At 53.5% G+C, this 19,236-nt stretch overlaps 1 protein-coding gene across 1 annotated transcript in view; it reads left to right on the top strand.

Moving 5' to 3' along the window:
* The first annotated feature begins 12,245 nt into the window (after nt 1-12,245).
* Nucleotides 12,246-19,236, top strand: part of KLHL29 (kelch like family member 29) — a 65,113-nt gene continuing 58,122 nt past the window's right edge. The window contains exons 1-2 of the mRNA XM_019651402.1: nt 12,246-12,398; nt 15,280-15,792. Coding sequence (XP_019506947.1) covers nt 12,377-12,398; nt 15,280-15,792 — 535 coding nt within the window. The 5' untranslated portion in view covers nt 12,246-12,376. The remainder of the gene's footprint in view (nt 12,399-15,279; nt 15,793-19,236) is intronic.

The following is a 19,236-nucleotide window of genomic DNA, read 5'->3' as shown; positions in this document are numbered from 1 at the left end:
TCTCTCTCTCTCTCTCTCTCTCTCTCTCTCTCTCTCTCTCTCTCTCTCTCTCTCTCTCTGCTATGTGAGGACACAGCAAGAAGGCAGCTGTCTGCAAACCAGGAAGAACCCTCACCAAACCCCACCATGCTGGCACCCTGATCTCAGACTTCCAGTCTCCAGAACTGTGATAAATAATATCTGTTGTTATGTCACCCAGCCTACAGTATTGTGTTATGGCAGCTGAGGTGACTAATACAGTGGGGAATGGATTCACTGATCTTGGCTTCAGAAAACGCCTGGGTCTTGAGGGTTATCAACTGGCATATCTAGGGGTTCAATAGGTATAAGCTGTTATGATTATGATTCCTCCGTTAGCCTGGGTGCTCCCCTAGACCAGACACTGTTCACTGTTGTGTCTCCAGTACAGACTAACTTCTCAATAAGTGTGGGGTGAATGAATGAATGAATGAATGAATGATGCGCCTGAAGGCAATGGGCCCTAACACAGAACAGATGGAGCCGTGGTAGCCAGGCAGTGCTGCGTGGAAGTGAAGGGAAGGAAGGCTTGGCCCAGGCAGTCTGAGCCGCTGCTGAGGAAGGGGCGTCAGTAGAGGGTGTTTATCTGGGACCCCCTCTCCCTGACCCAGGGCTCCATGGCAAGCACCACAGGTAGGAAGCCTCGCAGACTGTCTCCAGCCCTCTCCATGGCGGACGAGGCCCCATGGCCCCCGGAGTTGGTACTACGGCTGCCCCAACCTCGTGCCAAGCAAGGCAGAGCCTTACAGAGCCCTGGTCACCCAGAACCCCGCTTCTCCGATGTCACAGCCGAGGAAGAGAAGCCTCTCTGTCGATCCATCCAAGAGGGCTGCTTCCCTGGGTCTCCCTCCCTCTTCCACCATTTCTTAAGAATTCTACCACTTTTCCTCTTACACCTGGACCTCGGTGAGTTTAGAGAGAATCTGTCTGCCCCAGCAAGCTCTCCAAAGCCTGGTGCTGAATGGTGCCATTTCCTTTAAATAGATAGATAGATATAGATAGATAGATAGATAGATAGATAGATAGATAGATAGATAGATAGATAGATAGATATAGATCCCTTGAACCGCCTCAGTTTTGAACAAAGAGGGCTGAGATGGACTGTGACCAGAGGACACGCCTCTCCATCAGGACCCTGCCTGGCCAAACATTGCTCTCATGACAGAGCGGCTGAGCAGAGAGAGGGTGCCAGGGAGCTGGCAAGATGTAAACCGAGCCCTCGTTGCATGCTTCTGGAATATTCTACCACAGGCCTGGTCAGTCCCATGGAGCTGCCAGCCCCACTGTGCATTGAACTCCAGGCTCTGGTCCTGAGACACACGCTTGGGTGCAGGTTTGCTTCAGAGAGTCTTCAAGTCCCGGCAGTAAAACTCCTTTAGCTCCTTCAGCTGTGCCGCCCTGTCTAAGGAACATTTGTGCTGCCTTGTTTGTTTCTTTGTCCTGCCTGACCTCAGGGTGACCCTGGCACAATCCTGTCTCTTGTTAGGCCTCTAATGAGGTCGCTGAAGATGTCTGTGTTGGGACCGCCTTGCTGGGCATGAGAATCAAGCTCTCAGCCGACTTCCCACTCAGAGTCGGCTGTGCGAGTCACACAGCAGAGGCTTCAGAGCTTCGAACTGTTCCTTATCTCCTGCGAGCCTTTGTCTGTAATAAAACTAAGAAAGGCTCTGCTGAGGCCCACCAAAGGCAGATTGCGGGGGGCCTTAATAGGAGCGTTAGCTGTTTGTTGATGAAGGGACCCCGAGGGAGTGCAGACCATCGGCGGGAACTCAGTCTTGGGGTTCTTGCTGGCTCCAGGTGAGTCTTGCACCCAAGGAGGGCTTAGTTAATCCTACAGTGCCCTCTAGGGCAGGCCTGGGTGGGCCTTGAGGGGCAGAGGGGCCGGGCCAGCCTGACCAAGCCGTTCTAAAGAGTCCACTGCTGCCCCTGACGTGGTTAGGAGCCACCTCCAGGAAGGCCTCCGTAGCTTGGTTTCAAATTAATATTGGGCACTCAGAGTGTAGGCCTCTCAGGGCCAAGCTAGAGCATCACATAGTTCCGTCAGGGACCCACACGTGTCCCCACACCAACTCTGAGCTCAGCTGCCCTGCACAGAGGACTTTTCCTCACCGGATTCATTGAGGATTTCAAATCTGAAAATAACGAAGGCTCCCAGACGTGGCTGCCGTCTGATGTGCATGTCTGTGAGTCTGGAGGTGACCCTGGGGAGGACAGGTGTGTCACAGGTTCTGAGGCTGGGAGGTCAAGGGGTGGTCCCGGAGTCACCACCTGCAGGGCCAGCATTTGAGAAATGTCCCCTCAAAGGCCAGGATGGGGCTGCTCTTGGCCTGCCTCCCTTCCCGCCCACTTGGGCAACAAGAAGGAAGATGAGTCGCCCTGGTGCAGAGGAAGCTGCGCTGTCACAAATGCCGAGGTGAGCGGGGACAGGCAGGGCGGCGGAGCCTCCGCGCAGGCCGGACAGGTTACAAGGCGCATGGCTGTCAGGGGAGCCGCGAGGGCCGATTGAAGAAAGGACAATGAAAGACCCACCCCCGCTCTGCGCGCAGGTGCCCCTCACGCTCCTTCTCGGCCCCGTCTGTCCGTCTGGGCCACTCGCTCCCTCACATCACAGGCATCTGCTGAGGGCCCGGCCTGCCCTGCACCTTTCAGCAGAATGAAAGGGAAACTGCTATCAGAGGGGAGCTGAGGCACAGGAGAGGGCCTCTTTCTTTTCAAAGACTTTCATTTGTGATGGGCTTTTTTTTTTTCCTAGGTGATCTTATTTCAAAGCCCCTTTGAAAATTTTGTGGGTTTTGTAATGGATGAAAAGTTACTTGGAAATGGGACTAAGAAGTTTTCCGTTGACAGTTGTCAGAGGAAAGTTGAAAGCTTTGAGTTAAAGGTTCTGCCAGATTTATCATGTCTTTTGTCCACAAGGCCCGTCCATGGGGAGGGGGTCTGGAGGAAGGGGCTGGGGACCTGGACAGGGCACGCGAGAGAGTGTGGTGCGCAAAGCAGCCCCAGCCATGGTTGCTTTGCATTTACAAGGGGAGCTATCTGTGCTGAACTTTCAGAAAAAAAAAAATGTCTCTAAGGTATAGACTTTGATGTTGGAAAACGGAAAAGCAAATGTACTTGCAGAATACTATAGGAAGCTGGGTTCTATCAAAGACAATGGCTGCCCCACAGAAACATAATTATGAAAGAAGATAGGGCCCAGAAGGACCCGAGAGAGGGCGAGCGAAGGCCTGGCGTGAGCCCTGAGGCGTGTATGTCCACGTGGGAGAACTGGCAAGAGAAGCAGTGAGCAGCCCAGAGAAGGAGGCTGAACGAGGGTAGAAAACCAGCAAAAGCATTGTTACAGAAACAGAAGGGAAGGGAGCTTCAAGAAGGAGGAAGGAGGAAGCCAGCGTGAGGGATCAGAGAGAGGATGGGGAAATGCAACGGAATTTGGCACCAAGAGGTGACAGAGGTGACTTGTTTAAACGGGATGGTTTTGCTGAGGTGCAGGGGTGGGAAGAGTGACAAAGTGAAAGCAGAGGGGTAACAGGAGTAGGATAGCAGGTGTCCTGAGCCCCCAAGTTGGGGATGACCATGAAAGAAGGAGAGAAAGCAGGCGGATGCTGGGATGACAGGTAAAGAGGTCAGATAAGGGTTTTTCAGTTCCTGAGCTGGAAAGCCAGGGGAAGGGGCGGATGGAAAGGAAGGAGAGAGGGAGTGAAGTGCTGAAGACAGAGGGGGCGTGAAGCATGGACCCTGCAGTGCATCCCCAGGTTTGGAGAGGGGTGGAGGTATTAGTGTGCGCTGCACTGGTCAGAGACTGAAGAACCTGCCCCAGTGTGGAGGTGTTTGGGGGAACCCATCAGTGGTGGCCTAGGGTCTGGGGGTCTGAAGGATTAGAGGAGATAGGGGAAGCCCACTGAATCTGGCTCTCTGGTACTAGCACGCTGTCAGGATCAGGGCAGGAGGCCCAGCTGGGCGGGACATAGTGGGGGAAAGAGAAGCTGTGGCTGGCACTCCTGTGGACATCAGGGGAGGGACACCAAGTGTTCCCCAAATAGGGTAGTGTGGACATGGCCTTGATATGACTAAGCCTGTTTATGGGGCTGTCCGCCACAGCAGGGGGTGGACTGGAGCGAGGGGGCCTGGGAACATCCCAGAACACCTCCTAGGGCAGGATAGACGTGGGTTAGAGTCCCAAGTCTGGCGCGCTCTACCTATTATTGTACGTCTCCAGGCCTTATTACGCTCATGTGTGAAATGAAGGTGAGAGCGAGTAGGCGGTGCTCAATAAACGTGAACCATTAGGATGGCGGCAGGCCAGGCAGCTTCATCTCCTCTGTGCCTGGTATCTGTTCATGGTTGGGGCTTATTGGGTTCTTATGGTGAGCATGACAGCGCAGGAAGTGATTGCAGGCCACCCTCGGGGCAGGACACAAAGCCTGGGCTCACAGGACCAGGTCAGCGGTGGGCCACTGGCCTCTGCGGTTCTCTCTTTCACCCCGGCACATGGCTGCCCTGGCCAGGCTGCCCCCTGGGGTCGCTGTCTCCGCACTGGCCTCCCTTACCCCTCCCCATATCATATCCTCTGCCCCCACCCAGGCTCCCAGCAGAAACACTTGCCCTCCAGAGACATCATCATATTCTGCAATATGATTGGAATCTGAATATATATTTAAAATGACAAGATTGAAATTAAAATTTAAATAAAGAATTACTTTTCTGTACGTTGCTCTGAAAGCAGTAATTTAGCAGCAAATTGATAGAGAAAGGTAAGCACTGGTCCTTTAAACCATCGGTGCAGTTTCCGGCATGCGAGCCAGAAGTGTCTCAATTTAACACATCATTGGTTAGTATTATTAGAGATTTCATCGGGCTCCGGAGCACATTATGGCACAGTTCCAAAGGGGAGGCCGAGGGCGCCGGCCTGGGGCCAGGGGGCCACAGAGGGCGGCCTCGTTAATGAGGGCAGAAGGGGGGCTCTGGAGAGCCTCCCCTGGCCCCAAGTGGGGATTTAACTGCAATTATTCTCATGTTTGTAGTTCAGTAGCAATCATGAAACGAGAACTGAGAGACCCATAAATGTCATTTGCTCTTCCCAGAGGCCACAGATTTATAGCCTTGGTGTCTGTCAACAAGTCCTTCTGACCCCTTGAAACCTAGGCTGGGAACAGGAGTCCATGAAGACGGCACGACCAGAGAGCTGGTGCCTATGAGCCCCATGAGCAAAGCCCAAAAGTCTGTCCCACTCAGGACCTGCCGAGCAACCCCATACCTGACGCTCCGCCCATTCCAGGCACAGGGGCCTGAGAGCTTGAACATCAAGACCATCATTGCTCCCCAGAGTGAGGTCCATGGACTGCCTGCATCACCTGGTGGGCTTGTTAAAGAGCCACATTTTGGGGTCCCCACCTCAGACCTACTGAATCAGAAGCTCTGGGGGTGGGGCTCAGAAACCTACATTCTTAACAACACTCCTCCCCCCAGATAACATACACATTCATGTTGGAGAACCCCTGTGATAGAGGCGGTGGATCCTCTACCTGTGTGATCTTGGAATCAGTGCTTTCACTGATAAACTGCCAGTCCTAGGTGTATAAACCCGTAAGCTGTAATCTAAAAACGCAGACACCAAAATAGCTCTTCCCCAGTCCTGAATTTCCACCATTAGAGTACCATTCCTTTAAGTAAGAATTGCCTTCCTGGGACTTCACTTTTGTAGTGCGAGGGCCCCTGGGAGGTTCCCACACTCGACCCCAACACACTAGTTGGAATAAGTTTACCAAAATCTGGACTCCATCAGTCCGCACAGGTCCGCTATGAAGACCCTAAGTACCGTGCAGTGGGCTGGGGAGGTGGGGGGGGGGTGCTAAAAAGGAAGTGACACGTCCATTCTGCAGGGAATGTCCTGCCCAGCTATGCTCAGTCCTAGAGCTGGCAGCCGCTATGATGTGGTCCCCAAGGGCCTAGAAGTGCCCAAGCGTATCCACTTATGCTAGGAGCTGTGTGGAAACCTGCTCTTGCTATTCTCAGAGGAGCCCTGAGGACTCTCTAGAGTTAGAAGGAAAAGAAAATGACAGCATTCACCACTGATGCTAGGCCCAGAGTCTCCACCATCTGCACGCTCCCAAATTTGTGTGCCTCTGCCACCCACCTCTGCAGAGCGTGGACTCAGAGCTGTGCTGGCTTCCTGATCTTGCTCAGCTTCCAATCGAAATCTCACCAAGAGTGCTGGAGCAGCCGGGCACAAGCCTGTGCTCTAGCTGCAAGGGAAGCTGGCAGCACAAGTTTCCTGGCTTCCATCTCAAGTCAGAAAAGATGCCAAAGGTCCACTGCAGGACTCAGGCCGCATCAGCTGTCCCTTGTCCAAAGGAGCCAGAGCCAGAGGGTGTGGGGGTGTCACACCAAACCTTGTCTTTCCCAAACCAGGTGGAAATTACAGGGGACAGGAGACAAAAACGGAGCTGTAGACCAAGTTCAGAGTGCAGTCCTAACCAAGTCACCCACTGCTGATGTCTTCCCTGTGGCTTCTCAGTTTTCATCCAAGGCCCCTTTCCACCCCCACCCAGCTGGGGTGTGCTTAGGGAGAGACTGCACTAACTTTAGCTTTAGCATTTATGTAATTATAGTCCCTGTTATAGTTATGCTGCCTCTGATCCTCTGTGGAACATAAAAGGATACATATAAAACTATTGCATTTATATGTCAAGAGCAACACACAAATGACTTTGGATCTTTTCCTATTTTGCAATATACACAGTAGATTGTGTATCCATTTTTTTTAGTGGCTTTAAACAACATTTTATAATATCTCACAAATTTGTGCACAGACACTCTGAGAAGGTTGGCTGGACCACCTGAGCTCCCATGGTGTTGACTCAAGTCACTCAGTAGTATTCATCTGATTGCTGGTCTGGTCTGGAGGGTCTGAGAGACCAAGGGAGAGGCTATGAGCCCCCTTAATAGGCTAGGCCCAGAGCTGGCGTACTGTCACAACATCGTGGTTCTGTTCCCTGGGGTCACTCTTCCAGGCTGTGTCGTCCTCACGGGTCTGTGGTGCAGGCCTATCACATCCCACTGGTGTAAATTCCTTACGGGCAGGAATTGAGCCTTAACGATCACTGTACCTTGGGGTCCAACAGTGCTTCCGGCGCAGAGTGAGCATGGAAGCATTGTCTGACCAATGAAACTGAGGTGAGGGCTGGGGGACCCTGGGCTCCCTGAAGGGGAGGGGCTCATTACTATGAAGGATGGGGCTGGCTGGACTCAGTAACACTCAGCAGAAGGCAGTCCCTGTCAGCACCACACAAGTGACAACAGTGTCATGGCTCTCAGGTTCTAGTCTGTAGAGGCAGGGTCATCACCAGGACGTGGTGCTGCTGTTGCCATCCCCCCAGAGGAGGCCCAGGTGAGCCTGGCTCTGTCGTATATATGTGGGCTGGAAACACAGTAGTTGCTATGGGGTCCTTTGGAGGTGACCTCAGACCAAATCCCGTCAGCCTTATTCAATCCTGCCTAGATTGTGTGGCCCAACACCATCCCATGTCTCCTGGAAGCTCTCCCTGACTTTCGGGCTCCATTGATTCACCCTCTTCTGATCTTCTTGGGAAAACAGTGGGAAAGGCTGAGTTCCGGTTTCTCTGGGCGATCCCCTCACCCCACGGAGGCGGGTGTGAACCTCAGCATCCCACGTCTTCTACAATACTCAGACACGTCGGCAGGGGCAGTGGGTTACGGCATTGAAACTCTGAGGACACCCCAGCAGCACCCAGGGCAATGGAGGTGGGCGTCCCAATGCTTGAGGCCCCCAGCCTGGAAACCTCATCTCCCCTTTGAGGGGAATTCGTTACATCACACTGCCCAAGCTCACCAAGCTATTTCACACCTCTGTTTTATTACCCATATTATTCACTCATCCTAAGTGAACTCCATGCATTCACACATTTGTGAATCTACAGTGATGCGTGCTCCTACTGTTGGCCAACACTGTAGCCCAGAGACTCTGCCCTCATTCATTCATTCCCTGGGCACCTACACCATGCCAGGCACCAGCTGGGCCAGGCACCATGCCAGGTCTCTGCCCTCATGGAGCTGGCCCACCAGTACAGTGTCAGCACAGCCCTGAGAGGCGGTGTGCCAAGACTGCAGTCATCGTGTGCACAGGGCATGGGGGTGAGAACAAGTGAGGCATGTGAAGGCCCCGGGGAGTCTCATCCCCTCATCTTTCAAACACCCCTGACCGCCTTGTTGCTGGCCTATATGGCACCTTTGTGCAAAGCAGAAAAAGGTGCTCCCTCTGGATGGACAAATTAGCAAAGAGCAGCCCCCCGGGTCTGTCGCAGTTTCATGGGTGCACAGCCTGATGAGCAAATGACGCTCTGTGGGAGGCAAAGCGCCTCTGCCGCTCCAGCGGTGTCAGTCCCCCTCGCCCCCTCTGCCAGGTATCTCTGCACTGTGCACCGCCTGCGGCCCCGCACACCTTCCCCTATGTGGAGCAGGCCCAGTGTAGCTCTGTGGGCGGCGTGTAACTGGTCCTCCCCAAGCTGGCAGAGCACAACTCGGGGGCCCTGGGAGGCTTGTTGCAGGGTGGAGGTTCCCAGCCCCCCGACCAGCAGGTGCTTCAGCCCATGCCACCACCTCAGAGAGTTTCCTCCGTTAAGGGCCAGGGTCTTTAGTGTTCTTCAGCTGCCTAAAGAAGCAGGATGCTGTCAGCCACCGTAAAAGTGTGACCTTTGAAAATTTACAAGAGCTCAGGGTTTAAAAGCTGCTGCGTTAATGATGCATCCCATTAGCATGTCATTAAAGGGAAGCAGAGAGAAGCCTGCTCAGGCCGGATGATGGGCAGATAGGGCCACTTCTTGGTGCCAGGCAGGAGGGCTCTCTTCGTCTGCCTCTTTCTGCCAAGTGCCATCATGTCACAGGAGCAGAAGCATGGCCAGGAATGCTGGGGAAAGGCCAAATGTCTGGGTGGCTTCACCAATGTCCCCGACAATGACAGTGGCAGGGTCGAGGGGAGGCTCCCCCTGCCTTCCTCCTCCAGCCTGAGCTCTTCTTCTGGTTGGTTTCTGTGGCATTCTTGGGTTCAGGACAGCCCCCTGGCAAGAGGTGGAGCTCCAGGAGGCCTGGCATTCGGGATGGGGGTGGCGTCTTGGACCTCTGGGTCTCTGGACCCTGGGGAAAAGACTGAGCAGGAGCTCTGTTCAGAGCCGGAGCAGCAGACCCCCACATACTCCCCAGAAGCCTCCAGAACCCAGGACCGGGGGTTGACTTTGGACCTGGAGGGGCTCTGGTCAGGCCAGGCTGACTCACATTACCAGACTCTCCTCTTCCACCTGGGCGCCCGGGCGCCTGGGCGAAGGGCAAAGCACACAACCCATGTCCGTGTTTGTTCTGGAGGGAGCAGAGGACGGAATGTTCATGTCATTATTTTAACAAAATAAATAAAAATTCCTGAACTGCAAGTTGCTCACAGCTTCAGAAGCTGCTAGTGCTGAGTAGAATACAAGGGGCCTTATTTATCTTTCCTAAAGGAAAAAAAAAAAAAAAGACTGTTTTCCTTCTCACAGCAGAACAAATTTCTTGTACATAAGAACTCGCTTGTAATATTCATGAAAGACATAGCCAGACAGCAGGCCTGTTGTAGCCGCACCCAATTGCCGCCAGGGCTCCAGAGCCCCCAGGACCCCCAGATCCTTCTGAAGTCTAACTCGGCCACAGTTCGCAGAGGTAGCCGACAGCAGCCCCTGGAAGGCAGACTGAGTCTCGGTCACCTAGCATCCCCAGTGTCTTGGGCAGGGCCGGCCACAGAGCAGGGGCCCAGAGCTTGTTTGCTGAACAAACCAGCTAACCAACAGAGGCACAAGCGGCCTCAGGAGTGTTTTGGAACCAAGGGCCTGAGCCCTTGGCAAAGTGTGCTGTTGTTCAAGTTCAGGAACGCCCCAATGGTAAGGTGGAAACTGGAACTCCTGGAGCTTTTAAAGTTCAGAGTCTGGTTACCCAACTGAGGAGGAGGAAACCCCAGCCCCCTCTGCTGGCAGCACTACCTGCCGTAAGGGCCAGGCCCAGGGCCTCTGAGTCCCCAGAGCCCACTGTTTCAAGGTATTAATACCACCAGGCTGGGGTCTGGATGCTGGTTCAGCAGGGCAGAAACGTGAAGGGAGGACCCTGAGAACCAAACCTGTCTCCGGCCTGGGAGGCCTCCAGGGACCGGCAGCATCAGAGAGGGACTGCAGCGCCCCCTACTGGCAGGAGGGGTTTCCGTCTTGCCAGTGAAGTAGGGTGCTGGTGAGGAGCTTGGAGTCTCCACCTTCAAACTTCACACCCAAACAGGGCCCTCAATGGCACAGCGCAAGACTCCCCACCCACCCACCCATAGCTCTGATTATGGGGAAGAAGCCTCTGTGCCTTTGAACCCACCAGCACCCCCAAGAATCTGGGAACACAGAGGGGCTGCAGACAGGGCACGCCGGAAAGCTTTCTAGTTAGAGAACGCTGTAAAAGCCGCACTATTGTTCCGCAAGTTCAGGAAGACTACCGATGAGTGTGGCTAATCCCAAACCCCCTTTGCCACCCCAAGTTCCCATCTGTCCCACAGACAGAAATGGGGCAGGGGCCTCTGATGAGGAAGCTTGTCTGTTCAATTGTTCTTTCCTCGGGAGATTCACTCTTTTCCTTTGTTTCCTGCTCTGTTCACAGATGCGAAGCATCTGAAATGCAAGCCAGAGATAAAGTGCAGCCTAATGCAATTAGCTCAGTGTATCCTACAGTCCTAATGGGAGGCGACTCCCGTTCCTCCTCCCAGCAGGCCCTAGTGCAGGCGCTGGTTGTCATCTGCATGAGACATCAAAGCCCCAGTAGGAGCTGCCTGCCCTCCCCGCTCCTACCCCTCAGTCAGGCGGCTGTGGGACCAGGAGGGTCCTGCTGGTCAGAGAGGTCCAGTGGGGGGCACTACCCCCCACCAGCTGGGTCATTGGGTCGACTTCCATCAGAAGTCACAAGGCTCATGGCCCTCACCTAAGAAGGGCCTACAGATGCCCTTGGGGACTCCTTTGGCCTTCTGTGACTGTCCCCAGTGGGCAGCCATCTCTGTTCTGCTCTGCCCTTCCCCTCACCTCACCTCACCTCACCCTTCACTCCAAAACTGGCTGGGCTGTAGCTGCACTGCTGGAAGCCACAGTCATTCTCCCGAAACCACCTCTGCTGAGACCCACACCCCCTCACATTCCAGTTATGCCAGTCCTGGGCTTTCCAACCTTCTTTCTGGATTTTGGTTGTTGTTACTATAATTATAATAATGGTAATGGCCTTAGTAAAAAAGGTGGCAAATACAGAAAAGTATAGACAAGAGAATAAAAATTTCCCATAATCCTCTCACCTGAGACTAACCATCCTGCTAACATTTTAGGTTTTTCCCTCCTGCATATATTGTTTTACATGGTGAGATTATATTTGTGTGATTTTATGTCCTGCTTTTCTCACTTAACATTATAGTGTAAGCATTTTGCCATCTCATTAAGAATTCTTAGTAAGCATGATTTTTAAGGACTATACAATATCCCATGGTGAGGCTATAGCTCAGGGAGACGATGCTGTCCTAATGCTTGTTTTCACCGAGGTTCATTGGCTCATTAATCTACATATCTAAGCTGGAAGCTGGGGTCCGGGAGCAGGGAGCCTGCCTCCTTCCTGAGCTGAGGGTTCCAGTGGCAGGATTGTAGCTGTCCTCTCCTCCGCCTGTCCCCACTCTCTCCATGCCTCCTCCATGGAGTGAGACTTCTGGGGCCTTGGTGTGAGGGCAGCATGGGGCCTGATGATGGAACTTTGGAGCGCTGTTCTCTCACATGTCAAGGGGCCAGGCATGGGGTAGCGCTGAGCCTGGGCCAAGTATACAGTCGGTGCTCAGCACATGCCCATGTTGTGGCGGTTTATTTATGGCCCAAGGGCTGGGGGAACTTCACACCCCACAGCACAGAACCCTGTTTCCTTTGTGATTGCTCAGGTGGGACGCTCAGGTGCCACCCAGCTGCAGAGGCTGGCCAGGGAGGCACTGGGTTGGGTGCTCCTGGAAGCGGGAGCTCAGCAGAGGTCACAGCTGCTGCTACTGTGCCAGAAGGCTCCGTGACGCCCCCGTGGGACCGGGTGTGGGGCCGCGGCTCTGCCTCTGACCACATGGCTCAGGCAGCAGGCCTGCTCAGGGGGTGCATCCCAGGGCAGGCCCCTTGCCAAGCTGTGCTCACCCTTCTGCCCTGCTTCTCCCCAGGCCCCTGGCATCTCCAAAGCGGACAGTCAGTCCCAGGGACTTACGACCAGCATCCGGTGGGGGCAGACGCCCATCAATCAGTCCACGCCCTGGGATACTGATGAGCCACCCTCCAAACAGATGAGGGAGAGCGACAATCCAGGTGCGTACTTCCTGCATGGACAGAGACACCTACTCCCAGGGCTGGGAGGGGTGCAAGGGGCCTCCTGGGTGCCCCAGCCCTTCAGCAGGTCCTGACCCACTGGCCTGCAGCAGCCCAGACCTCAGGCTGCATTGGGGTGGGGGTAGGGGGGCACTGTGTGTATTTCCTGGGCAGTTTCTGTGTCTCTACCCCCTTTCTCTGCTACTCGAGGAAGTATTTGAGAAGGCAAGGGAGTGAGAGTGACATGGTAGGAGTAACTTTGAATCTACTTAGGGTTATTTTTTGAATAGCCAGCCATTTCCAAATCTCAGCACTCTGATTCTTAACCAGTTTCTCAAGTCACACCTTCCAGTGAGGTTCTGCCTCGCCATCAGTTACATGAAGATGGGGTGCTCCACGTCCCTGGGACAGCACCCTAGGCCTTCTTTGGACAGCTGTGACCATCGCCAAAGCCTTGCCTGTTTTCCCCCATTGGTCTCAGACCTCCTTTTAGGATACACAGAACACATCTGCTTGGCCCTCTACACTACAGCGCATATCTGAAGACCCCGCTCTTCCCCACGCCCAAATCTTCTGCATGATAAACTCCCCAAGTCCATCTGCCACGCCCCAGAGCCCATGGTTTCCAGTCCTTTTACCTGCGAAGGGTTGCTCCAGTCTCTCCATGACTCAACCACAGACCCCAACACAAAGAACGCACGTGTGGTCCACTCATCACCTCCTTCTTTCAGCCTCTCTGCTTTGATCATTGCAACTTTACTTCACTTCTGCTCTGCTGGCAGCCACATCACATGCTGTCCCAACAGTAGGAACCCAGTACTGTCATGTGGCTACTCTGACCCCTGTCCGTCTCCTCACAGCCCGGCTAAGGCAGCTGGGTGTGGAGAACAAGGGCAAGACCTGAGCAATATCTTTCTGAGCGACTCAGGATCTCTCAGATTCCTGCTTTTATTGCTGACCTGTGCTTCACCCTTCTAACATTATGTCACCTGCAGATTCAGTCATGATGTCTTCCATGTCATCATCCAAATCATTGATAAAAATGGTGAGCAGGGCCTGGTGCACATTGCTAGAAACCGCTCCCCAGGTCTCCAGCACCCTCTGTGCCATTTCTTGGTTCATAAATCAGTCAGCTCTGTGGCACAGCGTCTCTGTATCTTCGCCACAGAGCTATCTGAGATCTCACCAGCTGTGCTCTCAAGCTCTGATGCATTTTTCCAGGCTCCTTGGCTAATCCTAGAGAAAACTGAGCTTAGGAGATCATGCTTTGTCGTTAAGACACCAGGCTGGCTCACGGTGACACCACCTCCTCTTCTTCAGGCTGGGGGACAATCCCCCGTAGCAGCCCATGCTGGAATCTTACTGGCGCTGCTTCCCCGACATTTGCCAGCTTCTAGCATCTCCAGGCTCTCTCGTTATCAAAATCAGAACTATTTGTTGCACGTGTATTCTGGGGCTTGTTTTGTGTATCATCTCGATGCTCACAGCAACCCTGTGAAGTTGGTGCTTTTATCGTCCCATTGCAGATGAGGAAACTGACTCTGGGGAGGCTTGAGTGTGAGGTCAACCAGCTAGTGAGAGCAGAACCAGCACTAAAGTGCTGTCTGGCTCCAAGCCTGGCTCTCCACCACCGGCCTGTGGCTCTCCCTTTGGAGGACCCCTCAGGGACAGCGCCCACTGGTGGTTTGATAGTCGCCCTGTGTCTTGGCTCCTCTACTCCGCAATCTTATTTCTGGGAGGGAACTCCCAGCCCCACCTTCTAGCCTCTGGGTCCTGAGTGGCCCCCTGACCCCCCACTCTCCTTCCTCAGCTCCCTAACCTCAGTCTACACTGCCACTCCAGAAGCATCATGAAAACCAAGGTGACATTCAGGTGACAGAGACCTAGAGCCACACTCATTCAGTCAGAGGCAACCCATACTGGCCTTGCCTGTCACTGGATCTCCCAGGCACACGCACAGGCCTGCTTGAGTCACCTCCATGTCAGCTTAGCTCAGGGGGCCCTGGGCCCTTCTCTGCCTGACCTAGGCACAGCTGGCCTTGCATCTTGTACTGGGTCCCAGGAGGCGTGTCTGGACTTCCTTGTTCAGCCACAGTTTTCTTAAGGGATGCAGTGGACTTCTCGTGTTTCCCCCAGGGCTAGCCATGCAGAGGTTACATAGGACAAAGCCTGCGACCCGCCCCGCTGCCAGCAAGATCGTGGAGAGCAGCCCCTACCGCCTTCCCACACTGCCCACACCCCCAGCGCTCCCTTCCAGCACCACAGGGCCCTTGCACGTCTTCAGGCTCTGGTGCTCTTATCTTGCCCAGCAAAACCCTATCATCACAATCCAGCTCTCACTCCCGCCCTTTCTCAGAAAGTGATTCTCCAGAAAAACAAGGAAAAACACCAGCATTTATGGAACATTTAACACATGCTAGATACTCTGCTAGGTTTTGGGGGGTTTTTTCCAAATACATTTTTCTCATTCGATTCTTCCCAGGAGACCTGTGAGGTAGGTATTGCTAGTCCAATTTAACAGATCAGAAGAATGAGGCTCAGAGAAGATAAGCAACTCACCCAGGGCTGTTAGCTAGTAAGTGGCAGAGCCAAGATTTGAACTCAGACCTCTTGGAAGGTCTCCACTTTTTTCTCTCTACTTTGTTGTTGTCCCCTAACCTCTCCCAGGCAGACTGTGCTTCCTCCTCTGAGCCTAACAGCCATCTGTTCACATTACTATATTCCTAAGGCACTTAACTCGTGCCACTGTAATCACAGATTCTTTTTCTGTGAGCTCGTGGGCACAGGTATCTGTAACCCCAGCACCCAGGGCCTGGGGAAGTCGGTGTTGGTTGAGGGATTGTGTAACGGGCAGATGACATCTCTTCCATCTCCCTTGTAGGCACGGGGCCATGGGTGACCACGGTGGCCGCCGGGAGCCAGCCTGCTCTGATCGCACACTCCTATGGAGTGGCCCAGCCTCCCACCTTCAGCCCAGCAGTGAACGTCCAGGCCCCGGTCATTGGGGTGACCCCCTCGCTGCCTCCACACGTGGGGCCCCAGCTCCCGCTGATGCCAGGCCACTACTCGCTCCCGCAGCCGCCCTCTCAGCCGCTGAGCAGCGTGGTGGTCAACATGCCTGCCCAGGCCCTGTATGCCAGCCCACAGCCCCTGGCCGTGTCCACACTGCCTGGTGTAGGGCAAGTGGCCCGCCCAGGACCCACCACTGTGGGCAACGGCCATATGGCAGGGCCCCTGCTGCCTCCGCCACCACCAGCCCAGCCATCTGCCACTCTCCCCAGCGGTGCCCCTGCCACCAATGGGCCCCCCACGACTGACTCAGCCCACGGGCTGCAGATGCTGCGGACCATTGGTGTCGGGAAGTATGAGTTCACCGACCCCGGGCACCCCAAAGGTAAGTCCCGCTGCCACATGCTCGCTGTGTGCCTGCCTCTGTGCCTCCCCACGTGGGCACTACGACAGCATGCACAGGAGGGGTTCCTGGTGGTCTCTGCTCTCCAACAGCTCTCTCAATGGCCTCACCTGACCCAGAGGCTGCAGTAGGGCCTCCCCCTGCCCAAGACAGCCTGGCCTCAGACAGAGGAGGCAGAGGAGAAGGAGGAAGAAGACAGGGAAGTGTGAGTGGGTGAGGAGGGGAGGAGAGAGTCTGCAAAGTCCAGGGCCCTTTCGCCTCCAGCCAAGCCCCGGGCCATTCTTACCTCTGACCTCCAAGGCCAGGCCAAGTGTAGAATGAGCAGGAATCATCGGCTCCACGTAGACTCCAGGGAACAGTCCCTTCAGGGCCTTCTCCATCTTCCACTCATGCGGACAGTGAGAATACGGCTTGTCTGTGTCCCTCCCCAGAATAGCACCCTCCGCCATGCCATCCGATGAGAGCGCCTCCCTGGGCATTAGCTGAGGCCCAGGAGACACTCCAAGACCAACCTGAGCCAGTTGAATTTTCTGTCTCAAGGACCCCAAGGTGGCTCTGTGAGGCTCCAGGAAAGAGGACCTCCAGGCTCAGCCTTCAGTTAACCCCCTACTCCCAGCCCTGGGGCAGTTTTCAAGGCAGGACCTTGGGAACAGAGCCTGGAGGAGGGAGCACACCAGGACGTGGCTCTGGACATGAGCCCTCAGCCTGAGGGTTAGGGCAAAAGGCCTCAGCAAATTGGCCTCACTCTGCTGTCTGCCTGGGGCGAGGGATCTGTCTGTCCAGTAGGATGCAGACCGGGCAGCAGGACCTGGGACCGTGGACGCGAGGTGGGTGGGGCTCATCTGCCTTAGAGCTCCATAGAGCTGGGCCCTGCTCCCGCTGAGTGCAGAGGGAAGGCGACCAGGCCTGGACCCAGGTGCGGGCAGGAGCGTACACGGCGGGCAGCCTGCCTGCGGGGGACTCGGGCCTCGTTTGGAAGGGGAGGCTAGATGGTCCTAGGAAGCGTGGGCCTCTGGGCACCATTCTCAGACTCCCTACTTACAACCCCTTGAGAGTGCGTCTCGGGCTGGGGTGGTCTTGCCTCTTAGCGGAGCAATGACTCCTACTAGCCCTTCTCTTTCCCGCCTGCTCTCATGAATCTCTATCTTTATCCTTTTGGGCAATTTTCAGGCCTTGTCAAGCATCCCAACAAGAAAGCTGAATCTAGATCTTCACTGGGTTTCGTTCCCAATCTGATTGCGCCCTGACTGCCTTTGTTTTTGGAAATCAGCACTAGTTTTAAATGACAAAATTATAGAAAATTACATTTAAATTCTGGTAAACTCTCGCTTTGTTTAAGATCTTTTTAAAAAAAATTGACTAAATTGATTTTTTGTTTGAGTTGTTTTGGTTACGCTCTCTCTCCCTTTAAAAAAACAAAAACAAAAAAAACAACTTACTCCCAGTTTATAGGTTATCAACACTGACACACTGGGCACTGGGTGCCCCAGCTGCTCCCAAGGCCTTGCCAAAGCCTGATTGCCAAAGCCTGAGGCAGTGGGTGGGCTCCCTTCTCCCCCACCACCGCGGGCATAACGCCTACCTTGAGGGCCTTCTAAGGCTGATGTAAGGTCGTGTTGACTTGCCAAGTTTCAGACATGCATCGAGGAAAAGGACTTCACCTATGCAAAAGGGTAACTGACCCAGATGGTTCTGGAGTCCCTGGTGTGGGGTTCAGAGGGAACCGGGATCCCCTCCCTGAAGCTGCTAGGCACGGGTGCATGTCATCATCATCAGGCGCCTGAGTTCATAAGATCAGCAAAATATAGTGGTGGAGACAGGCCCCCGCTGGCCCCTGTGTGCTCTGGGCCAGCGGACCATTGCAAAGCCACACCTGTAAAATCTTTGTGGGGCCAGAGGGTGTGAACCATCCTCTATGGTGGTCCAAGCGCATAGACAGGAAGGGAGAAGAAAGAGGGGCCTTGATGGGATTCCGTCTTCCAGCCCCTATAAAGTAGATTCAGGTAAGGGCCAGCGATGGGGTGGGCCTTGAAAGTGCCCACAGCCCCACCCTTTGTGGGTCAGTGAGATCCCTCCAGCTCTAGCCGGTCACAGCCGGTCACGCTGACTTCCATCGTTTGCCAGCGAGCTGGCTGTTTCCCCAGACATTACATTTAACTCACTTCTGTATTCATGGCCCTCATCAGTGGATTTATCCCCTTATATTCGGGGTGAAGAAGACAATGAAACAGGCACATACAAAAGCCGCCAAACTCGAGCCTGGGTGGGTTTGTTGTTTTTGTTGGTTTTTTTTTTTTTTAAGTAATTTCTCCTTTCATTCCTAAGCTTAAAAGCCTTTATTGCTAAAGCTATAATTTATCTTTCAGAGCTAATGTCAAACAATTGCATATTTTTAAATATAAGAAACCTGAATTTTGAAACCGAATCTTTGAAACTTGCCACGTGAGAATCATATTCCTGACAAGACCATGTGGGTTTGGATTTGGGTCACTTTTAATTTTGCCCCTTGGGATTTTACATCTCCAGAGCCCAATTGATTCCACACTCCCAAGTGACAGACAGCTGGCTCCGAGCGGGAACCAGGAGGCACTGTGTGATGGTAGCAACACTAGTCTGAACTCCACTTTCAAAAAAAAAAAGAACTTTCCTTCCCTCCTGTTCACTGTTTGAAACCTTGCCCAGGATTATAATAAGATCCACCATAGAACGCCTTGAGATCTAGCTCATTAAAGTCCCGTGATTTTCCCCCTGCTATTGTTTGACGTGACAACCTGGCCTCTCACGGGGTTGAGTAATTGTGGAGAAATTCCATCCATGAAGAGCAGGCCTTGCCAGCCAGAGGGATGGGCCACTGGTATTTTTAGGCTTCATTAGGGCCCTGATTTAAAATTTCACATTTTGTTTCTTGTAATTATCTTCCAATCGACTGAGCTAAAATTCTCAGTTGGGGCTATTTATGTGAGTCTGCCTTCCCAAAAAGGGTGTTGGGACTTTAATTTAAAACTTAACCATTTGAAAAATAAAGGTGTCGTGGAAATGCTTTTTGATTTGCAATAGGTCAAGCGACTGTCTCTCATCTGTGACTAGAGAAGCCGCCTTGCATGCAGCTTCCTTTAATGAGCATCATTTAAATGCATTGAGCACATATAGATTTTCTTAAGAAACTTACAAGATAAATCTTCCTTTCTCTCAGAACCCTTTGGGGGTGGGAGCAATCTGTGGGGTTTCTTTCTTATTTTGTTAAGATCATCTACTGAAAGCTAATTAAAATAGATTTCGTGTGTGCAAAGTGATAAGGGAGGAAAAAAGAATGAGTTCCATTTGAATCCTGTTATGAAATACCGGAGGCGTTTGTCTTGTTGGATGGAACCCCCGAGCTCATCCATGGGCAGAGGTGGGAGTCGAGCTCAGGCCTTGAGACCTCCA

Source organism: Hipposideros armiger, unplaced genomic scaffold (assembly GCF_001890085.2).
Source record: "Hipposideros armiger isolate ML-2016 unplaced genomic scaffold, ASM189008v1 scaffold_0, whole genome shotgun sequence".
NCBI classification, from domain to species: domain Eukaryota; kingdom Metazoa; phylum Chordata; class Mammalia; order Chiroptera; family Hipposideridae; genus Hipposideros; species Hipposideros armiger.
Note: the sequence above shows the minus strand (reverse complement) of the source record. Positions and strands in the feature narration are given on the sequence as shown.